The 10199-nt window shown below is 39.1% G+C and overlaps 1 protein-coding gene across 4 annotated transcripts; it reads right to left on the reverse strand.

The window, feature by feature from the left end:
- Positions 1 to 768: 768 nt before the first annotated feature.
- On the reverse strand, positions 769 to 9885 carry COMMD6 (COMM domain containing 6). Of its 4 annotated transcripts, none has more exons than XM_005586009.4 (4): positions 9808 to 9885; positions 9708 to 9719; positions 4663 to 4815; positions 769 to 972 (listed from the first exon to the last, which is right to left on the reverse strand). In XM_005586009.4, exons 1-4 carry the CDS (start codon positions 9847 to 9849, stop codon positions 922 to 924), a joined length of 258 nt encoding a protein of 85 aa, XP_005586066.2. In that variant the 5' UTR covers positions 9850 to 9885; the 3' UTR covers positions 769 to 921. The 4 variants fall into 4 exon arrangements, with proteins under 4 accessions (XP_005586066.2, XP_065389396.1, XP_065389397.1 ...); XM_065533324.1 differs by having other exon boundaries at positions 9543 to 9719; XM_065533325.1 differs by having other exon boundaries at positions 9528 to 9719.
- Positions 9886 to 10199: the final 314 nt, after the last annotated feature.

The raw sequence follows: 10199 nt of genomic DNA on the forward strand, positions 1-10199 counted from the left end.
CTCCTCACAGCAGTGCTACCTAGCAGAAAACAAAGAAAGTGGACTCACACAGACCTGCAGAAATGCAGACAGCGTGTGAAGAGGGTTTAAATTTCCAATGTGGTGGACCAGAATGTCTCGATCTATTTCTAGGCCATCTATTCTATTCTGGTGGCCTATTTGCTTACTTCTAAACAAACGCCATACAATGTGGTAGCTTTATAATATAAAAGAGTTTAAAAACAGGTTTATATATTTAAATTCAAGAGAGATCATCTAATGCAGTAACTTGTGCTAACAGGTTAACTCAGTCGTACAAAACTCAAAGACTAAAACTTGTCTTTCCAACTCTGTGTATGTATTTGAACTTTCTACAACCATTAATACCAGAAAAAATTGAATGCTAGACTAATACTGTGTAAAGGAGCAATGATCAATCTTAATCTGATTACAACTGTTTGAAAAAAGAAGGCTCACTCTTCTGACTGCTGTTATAAGTGATGGCTATACAATTGAATTTGTCAAGTTATCCTAATCAAATACTACTTTTCTGATTTATATATATATTTATATATGACTCAAGATTGTTTATAAAATGGGTTCCATCCAGTACAAGTTTTTAAACTACTGTTGTAACACATAAATTTGTGCTGCCTCCAATAGCAATGATTCAAATGTTAGTCTGATTATATCATTCACATTATCACCAAGTACACCCTTTAAAGTGTCTAATTCAGTCACTTTTATAAAGCACATTCACAAAGTTGTGCATTGATTACCACTACCCAATTCCTGTTTATCTGATTTTTATTATTTAAAAAAATGGAAAAACAAAAGTGCATTTTTCATTCAATAAATGTTCCATCCTTATGTGGTTTTGTTGCAGAAAGTGAAGTCCATGACTTTAGAATGATAGCAATTTATCAACCAAAGAATCCGTCTTCACACCGTTTCAATAACTGCAGCAATTTCCTTGAACTGTCTGTAGAAATTCTAGAGAGAAATGGGGAAAATAATATTAATTTTGCTTTTAGAAGATATTTAAATAGTTATTTTAATTATATCTGACTACCAGAGATTATATAACATATTCAGTTTGCATTTTAATGTTACATTCTCAATTACTGAAGGTTGCTGTAAGAAATAAACAGGTGTAATTTGGTAGTGCAAGCAAAAATACTACTGTAGAATTGGATAATTATCTCATGACTAAACTTTTCAAAAAGCACATGAGAAAGTCCTTTTAAGATCACACCAGATTTATTAAATACTCAGCACTGTCCTAGACACTGAAAATAAAAACAAAAATAACAGGTTGGTTCCAGGCCTCAAAACACTTTCAATCTAGTAAAGAACTGCATTTCAGTGTGGTAGGGGCTGTCTCATTTAAGATTATGGGTTCAATTACTAGAAGAGAGATCCAACATTAGCAATGGCTTATATGGTAGAGCTTATTTCTCTGTCATTTAAAAATTAAGCTGGTATAATGGTTCTCCTATAGAAGTCATCTTCTTTTACATCTCAGGTAAGAAAGGAATCAGGCGAATTGTTCTTCTGTCTTCTCCTGTACCTACCACGAAGCTAGGACACAAATTTGAAACCTGACCTTGGCAATCAGGATACCTTCTAATGATTTACACATCTGCATTTTCCTTCTTATTTGGTCTTAATTTTTTATTTTGCTACTTAAGAGGATTTGTATTGTTTTAATTTATATGCAAATTTGTCACAGAACAAAGCAAAGTGTAACTATTTCTTTAAAAATATATATTGATGTTCAAAATTTTAGTTACCAAACAGATATAAATTAAAAGCTCAAAGAATGTTCCTTAGGTCTCAGTCATGTAATGTGATTAACAGGTTATCTTGTGGTCAGTTTTAACCCATGTAAAAACTCTCTTTAAAAGAGTTGCCTCTAATGAAAATGTTTTTGTGTATATTTATATTTAATATGTTTATAATGTATGTATATACTATGTATGTGTATACATACACACATAATGGAATATCACACAGCCATAAAAAAAGAAGGAAATCCTGCCATTTGCAACAACATGGATGAATCTGGAGGACGTTATGCAAAGTGAAATAAGCCAGACACAGAAAGGCTAATACTGCATGATCTCACCTATGTGGAATCTAAAAAAGTCAAACTCACAGAAGCAGAAAGGAGACTGGAGGTTGCCAGGAGCTGAGGCTGGGGTCAATGGGGAAATTTTAGTAAAAAGGTACAAACTTTTGGTTATAAAATAAGTAAGTCTGAGATCTAATGTACAATATGGTGACTACAGTTAATAATACTGTATTGTTTAGTTGAAATTTGCTAAAAAAAGATTTTACATGCCCTCAACACACACACACTCTGTCCCCCAAAAAAGGTAACTATGTGTGGAGGTGGATGTGTTAATTAGTGTGACTGTGGTAATCATTACAAAATGTGTATGTTTATCAAATCATCACATTGTGAAACCTTCGAAATACACAATTTTGTCAACTGTACCTCAATAAAGCTGTGGAAAAAATTAATCCATTTGTGCTTTTTTTCCCTATGAGAAAAAATTTCTAGAGGTGGAGTTAGGATAGCACAAATGCTGCACAGAATAATAAGAATTAGGCCAGCACTGTGAATTACAAAGAAAACCAAAACGTATATTCTCTCTTGAAATTGACTGAGTCTTCATATTTAGTTGAATGTCATTCCCATATCACAATATACATTTATTTCCTTTTCACTGAGTCTCAGTTCCAAGACACTAATCAACACTAATAATGTTAAATTTGTGAACATTATTTTTGTTTCAAAGCAGGGATATCTATTTTAAATAAAGAAATCAGGCTGAGCACGGTGACTCAAACCTGTAATCCCAGCACTTTGGGAGGCTGAGGCAGACAGATCAACTGAGGTCAGGAGTTTCAGACCAGCCTGGCCAACATGGTGAAACCTCATCTCTACTAAAAATACAAAAATTAGCCGGGCGTGGTGGTACGTGCTTGCAGTCCCAGCTACTCAGGAAGCTGAGGCAGGAGAACCACTTGAACCGGGAGGCGGAGGTTGCAGTGAGCCGAGATCACGCCATTGCACTCCAGCCTGGGCAACAAGAGTGAAACTGTGTCTCAAAAAAGGAAAAAAAGAAAGGGAAAAAAATTATTTAAAATATAGTTTATAAAAGTAGAAATCAAAAGTACCATAAAGTGGTATATGAAAGAGTTTTATTTAAAAGGAAAGCGGCCGGGCGCGGTGGCTCAAGCCTGTAATCCCAGCACTTTGGGAGGCCGAGACGGGTGGATCACGAGGTCAGGAGATCGAGACCATCCTGGCTAACACGGTGAAACCCCGTCTCTACTAAGAAATACAAAAAACTAGCCGGGCGAGGTGGCGGGCGCCTGTAGTCCCAGCTACTCGGGAGGCTGAGGCCGGAGAATGGCGTGAACCCGGGAGGCGGAGCTTGCAGTGAGCTGAGATCCAGCCACTGCACTCCAGCCCGGGCTACAGAGCGAGACTCCGTCTCAAAAAAAATAAATAAATAAAAATTAAAAAAATAAAATAAAAGGAAGCCTAGGACCAATATAATTTTAGTTTGTTTTACGAAGAATCACTTTTTATTTCCATTTCATTCACGATGGTTGCTTTGACTTTTAGAGTACTAACTGCTGTTATAAGTACTAAGTGTAAGTACTAAGTTAGTACTAGTGTAAGTGCTAAGAATAGATTCTTACCTATTCATACCAAAAGGAACAAACCAAACAAACAAAAACAAAACTGTACAGGACAGTTAAATTCATGACAAAACATCTCCAGTATGTACATTTAAAAGAAAACCTGGCCGGGCGCGGTGGCTCACGCCTGTAATCCCAGAACTTTGGGATGCCAAGGCGGGTGGATCACGAAGTCAGGAGATCGAGACCATCCTGGCTAACGCAGTGAAACCCCGTCTCTACCAAAAATACAAAAAAATTAGCCAGGTGTGGTGTCAGACGCCTGTAGTCCCAGCTACTCAGGAGGCTGAGGCAGGAGAATGGCGTGAACCCAGGAGGCGGAGCTTGCAGTGAGCCAAGATGGTGCCACTGCACTCCAGCCTGGGTGGCAGGGTGAGACTCCGTCTCAAAAAAACACAAAAAGAAAACCTGATTTAGAGCCCTCCCCACCACGACCCTTACTCCCCCTTGGTTACAGAAAAGAGGTAGAATGATAATATGGTAACGTAACTCTAAACTACTGAGTTACTTAAGTCCCTAGCTGATAAAGCCAGGCAACAAGTTCACTTGCTCTGACCTGCCTTTTGTAAACATTATTAGTTAGAAATTTCAGGGTCAGTGCTATTCAAAGATTCATTTAGCTTAACATTCTTGAACATTAAGCCCAAAGGAATAAGAATAAAACATTTAAATGCAAAGTAAATACCCTGCCATTGAAGATAAAAATTTCCTAAATATACTCAGAGGAGTACTTTTCAAGTGATCAAATGGCACAGTACACAAATTCAGCACATTATATTGAAAATAATTTATCAAATTCCCAAAGGAGACAAATTCACATCTCTTGCATATACTACTAGCAAACGTAAAGCACATCCATCTACAAATAAAAACCATTAAAGTTTTCCCGAAGAAAAATTGTATATATCTTTTTATACGATGATTACAGAAAAAATGAGCTAAAACCGGATGAGTTAAATCACAAACCTGAAACTGTGGAATCGTCATTTCAAAGCACTTGGTCTTTACTTGGCCTGAATGATCTGCCACTTTTAGCATCACTGCAACATAAGGATACTTAAGAGATCTGCAAGTGTCTGAGCTCACAGCCATACCCAGTTTCCACTGAAAATCTACAAGCTTTAATAAGACAGAATAATACATTAGTAGTAACATAACCTGGAATGCAGATATTTATTCAATTTTACTGCACTCATACTCAACTTTTAGTTTCAACGCTGGTCATATTTAAAGAAAGTATCTTCATTTTAATATTGCTAGAGGAACAATAATCAAATGAAAAAATGGAGAGGTAATAAGGGATATAAACGCAGTTAGAAAACACCATCGTAGTTAAAAATGGAAAAAAGCAAAACGTGGGGGGAAAAAAAAATCTCCCCTCCAATGTATAATGGAAGTGGAAGGAAGATGTGGCAGTATTGGTTTCCTTTAACAGGCTTGGAGTATCTTTTAGTTCACTTTGCTGTTCCATGCTCAAGCCTTCCATTAGCATGTATAGTGATAAGGTAATTTTGGATTTCATCAGTGTTCATGACAGATATACGCCCTGGGTGATGTGCTATGCAGTTTACATGTATTAAATACCTTACTGAATCAACGTAACATTATAGGTTATTGTTTCCACTTTGTAGATGACAAAAGCCAACTTCAGAGAGCTTAGGTAATGGGCATAAGGTCACACATTTCTGGAATCAACTGAAACCAGTCTGTTTGACTCCAAAGATGACATGCTTAGTGACTACTGGTTGCCTCAATACTTTTTAATCTAATTCCTGTCAATGACTGCTAAATGATGCCATGGCATAAAACATGCAGCTGTTAATAGTGCCTCAAAAACATGACTCTAAAACATAAAACACAGGGATAAAATACTGTCTGTCTTGTTTCCAAAGCTTAGCCTGATGCATAGCAGGCACTCAAAAAGCACTTGCTCACTGACTGATACCTTTTTCTTTAAAACTAATGCTCACTGGGCAAAAATCTTCACTTGTTAATACATTTATTCTTGTAAAAGTTAGGATTTCTGTAAATCCCACCATGTATCCTACCACATATCTATCACAAACACTGATGAAATCCAAACCACCTTATCACTATTTACACTAATGTAGTATTTGAGCTTAAGGACTATGGTGAGGAAAAGAAATGGAATGGTTCCCATGTATGCCTCAATCAACCATGGAAGTTATATAACCCATCTTCTATTTTAGGACTTTTAGGGTATGGAATAGGGGAAGGCATTTGTAAATCTCCCATTTTTATAAAAGGGGGGCCAAAAATTCCTCCTATCTCAGACTTGCTTTGCACCAATCTCCTACAGCATTAAGTCCAAGCTGGTGCTGACAAAAGGTTAACATCTTTTATAAGTAAAAAGATTGTATAAATTCATTTTAAAGAAAAGTTCTCCATATAAAAATAGAGAAAGGCAAATCACAAAATAACTACAAATTCTAACCTCAAAATTCTAACCTCCAAAATTCTAACCTCAACATTTAAATGCAAAATGAAAGCAAACCTTCTAATAATTGTGGTTTCATCTTAAGTAGGAGTGAACTGCAAAGATTTTAAAAATACAAGAATATAAAAGAAAAAATCAGAACAGAGAACACTTACCACTATGAAGAATGTTAAGAATGAAACAATGTATGGCAGCCCCAAAATTACTGTATGATGAAGTATTGAAAAAGGAAAACATATAAAGAAACAGAAAGCTAGCAGTAAAAAAGAAAATATAAAAACATCCAGAAGTAAAAAGAATAATCAGGAAGTAAATATATAAAAAGGTAAACAAATTAGCTGTCGTCACACTAAAAATTGATGTGGAGGCTGAAGTTACTAGTAATATAAAAACATGACTATAAAAACTATCTATAAAATTGGCAATTCCTATATGTTTTGAGTAAGGGAGACCTCACTATTCAGTATATACTAAGCAATACTATATTCTAAGCAGTAGGGAAGTCAAAAATAAAGCATAGTCCCTGACCTTCAGAATTCTAGTGGGGAAGGCAGACAATAAACAAAAGTATAATGAAATGGTAGCATTATGGTGTGACAAAATGCAGGGTAAGGTGACAGGGTGACAAGAAAGGCTATTTAGATAGAACCTGGGAAGACCTCTTTCATGTGGCTTTTGAACAGAAAGAGACTCTAATAAAATGAAGAAAAAGCCACAGGATCTGGAGAAAAGAACATTCTGGACTGAGGGAGAAGCATGCTTGGTGTGTTCAGGGAACAATGAGGCCCAGGTAGCTGGAGGGGCATGAGCTAGGAAGAGTGGTAAGAGATAAGGAATCCATCTTCGAAGGGCCCTGTGGGGCCACAGTAAATACCTACGACTTTTTTCCAGTGTGACAAGAATCTCTTAAAAAGCTCTGAGTAGCAGAGATACCTGGTCTAACTTGGATTACAAAAAGCTCATCCAGACTGCCTGGTGAGGCACAAAGTTTAAGAAAGTTGGGTGACCCTGTTACCAGGCTACTGCAGTATTCCAGAAAAGAGAATGGCGGCTTGAACCCAGCTGGCAGCAAGAGGTGGTGAATTCAGAGTGAGAGAAAACAATATGCTGATACGACTGTATGTCAGGTGTGAGGGAGAGATGGGAGCCTGCAGCAATCCGTCAATTTCAGTTCAGGCATTGGTTTCCGTGGAGCTTCTGCTCTAAGTTGTGGTTCTCTGTCTTCGCAGTCTGTCTCACCAATTCGGGGGACAGCAATTTACCCTGTGATCGCGCTTCTCTGACAGATCCAAGAGGAGTTGTTGATTTTTCAGTTTGTGCAGCTTTTCCTTGTTGCTAGGACAGGGTGATGACTTCCAAGCTCCTTATGAGCTGGACCACAAAGTAAAAGTCTACCACTTTTTGTCATTTTCTTCATAAAATTTTTAAATATCTTTTGTTAGATTTATTGCAAGATACTCTGTAATTTTTTTTTAAGAGATGGAGTCTCACTCTGTCACTCAGGCTGGACTGCAGTGGTGTAATTAAAGCTCACTGCTGCCTCAAACTCCTGGGCCCAGATCTTCTCGTCTCAGCCTCCTGAGTAGCTTGTACTACAGGTCTGTGCCTCTACACCTGATTAATTTTTTTATTTTTATAGAGATAAGGTCTTGCTATGTTGCCCACTCTGGTCTCAAACTGCTGGCCTCAAGCAATCCTCCCAAAGCCCTGAGCTTACAGTCGTGAGCCACCACGCCCAGCCTATAGTTTCTTCATGTTATAAATGACATCTTTAAAATTATATTTTCCAACTCTTTTTGTCTGAACTAAATAACGTTCAACAATGGAATCACCTTGCTGAACTCTCACATTAAATCTAATAACCTGTTTGTAAATGATCTTGGCTTTTTCTATGCAAACACTCATAATCTGTGAATGACTGTATAGAAGGATGTGCAGTAGGCTGAATAATGGCCCTCCCAAATATGTCCACATGCTAATCCTCAAAATCTATGAATATGTTACCTTAGACAACAAAACAGTATTGGTAGATGTGACAAAATTAAGGACTTGGAGATGCGGAGATTTTCCTGGATTATCCAGGTGGGCCAAATGTAATCGAAAGGGTCCTTACAAGAAGGAGGAAAAAGGGTCAGAGTCAGAAGGCAATGTGACAATGGAAGCAGAGGCTGGAATGATGTGCTTTGAAGATGGAAGCAGAGGCCACAAGCCAAGGAGGAAACAATCTCCCCTATCGCCTCAGACGGAACACAGCCCTGCAGATACCTTGATTTTAGCCCCCTACGACTAGTTTAGGACTTCTGACTTCCAGAACTAGAAGATAATAAATTTGTGTTTAAGCCAAAAAGAGTTCAACTTAAAAAACCCCATAATTAGTATAATTCTGTTTCAGAATATCTTTTTTTTTTTTTTTTTTTTTTTTTTTTGAGAGGGAGTCTTGCTGTGCCCCAGGCTGGAGTGCAGTGGCGGGATCTCGGCTCACTGCAAGCTCCGCCCCGCCGGTTTCACGCCATTCTCCTGCCTCAGCCTCCCAAGTAGCTGGGACTACAGGCGCCCGCCACCTCACCCGGCTAATTTTCTTGTATTTTTAGTAGAGACGGGGTTTCACCGGGTTAGCCAGGATGGTCTCGATCTCCTGACCTCGTGATCCGCCCATCTCGGCCTCCCAAAGTGCTGGGATTACAGGCTTGAGCCACCGCGCCCGGCCTCAGAATATCTTAAATACAAAACTTAACGTAAGAGAATGGATAAAATGACTTACGAAAGATCGACTCAAAATGCACTAAGTCATATAACTAAGGAAAGCCAGGTAGACGGTTGACAGCTGACTTCCCCTACTTCCCAGGAATCCTCAAAAGCAAAGTCAGTTAGAGAAAAATGACAGAGAGCAGTCAATGGACACCTCTCTCAGCCCCTGTATTCTAATTATTTCTTATCTCATCCCTTTCTTACATTTTGTATGGAATTGGGTAACTCCTGGCCTAAAAATACTCTAGTTTTAGTATTCCTATTCAGGGAAGTGTTATAAATTAGTTGCCTACAAATAGTTTATTAGCTAAAACAGCACAGCAGCACTTGAAAAGGAAATGGGGCTAACATATACTTTAAAAGTCAAATTCATATTCCTAGCATTATAAATGCATACTCTAAAAGGCTAAAATGCTATACTTCATCTTCAAAAATAACATTTTTTAGAGACTAAGAAAATGTTTGCGACGCTATCTCTGAAAATTTTCATAACTACTTCTATATCCACCACACTTTAAAATACGGTGTTCCTAGCTTCGAATAAATGACGCCTAATCAAAGCCCAACAATCCCTGATCTGCATTCTTTGGGCTAGTGCGGGGTGGGGAAGAGAAGCTTTCATTACAATGGCAACGGCTACCGGCTCAGATGCAAAGGAGAAGGAGCAACGCAAGGAGGTGGACTGAAGGTCACCGGCTCCCGGACACAAGACTCGGGGAGACCTGGGGAAGGCTCAGGGTGGCATGGTCTCGCAGCCGTGGGAGGCGGGCCGGCGGAGGACAGGGCGGGGCGGCCGCTCACTCACCTGGTTGGTGACCTGAAACGGAAGCAGAAACACAATTTAGAGAAACATCTTTCTTGCTCCAGAGCCTCGCTGCCCGCTCTCCTTCCCGGTTGGCACTCACCTCGGACTTAGCATCCAGCGGCGGCTCGCTACACGCCTCCATGGGCAGCGTCCGCTAGGTGCGCCCCGGACTCGAGAGAACGCTCCCGACCAGCACTTCCGCTTCCACGTCCTGCCTCTCGCGGCCTGGCGCATGGGGCGGACGTAGCGGGGGAAGCTGAAAAAATCATCTTTATGTGACTCACACTTTTTCTTAATTAAACATCAATTTTAAAGAGATATTGACCTAAAAGGAAATTATGTTATGGAAAAAGGCCAAAGATTTGGGAGATACTTTGAGAAGAGAAGCGCTAATTAAATTTATGATGCCGCTTCCCCCATCTAACACTGACACGTGGGCTCTTCCAATCTGGAGCGGGGCGGGGCAAAGCATCCCGAGGCACCCGTCCTCAA

The sequence above is a fragment of the Macaca fascicularis genome, chromosome 17 (genome assembly GCF_037993035.2).
Source record: "Macaca fascicularis isolate 582-1 chromosome 17, T2T-MFA8v1.1".
NCBI lineage: Eukaryota > Metazoa > Chordata > Mammalia > Primates > Cercopithecidae > Macaca > Macaca fascicularis.

Coding starts and splice junctions, on each gene's coding strand:
- COMMD6 (XM_005586009.4), bottom strand. CDS start 9,849: ATGGAGGCGTGTAGCGAGCCGCCGCTGGATGCTAAGTCCGAG. Junction 973..4,662: donor TGACGATTCCACAGTTTCAG/GTTTGTGATTTA, acceptor ATTTCTCTCTAG/AATTTCTACAGACAGTTCAA.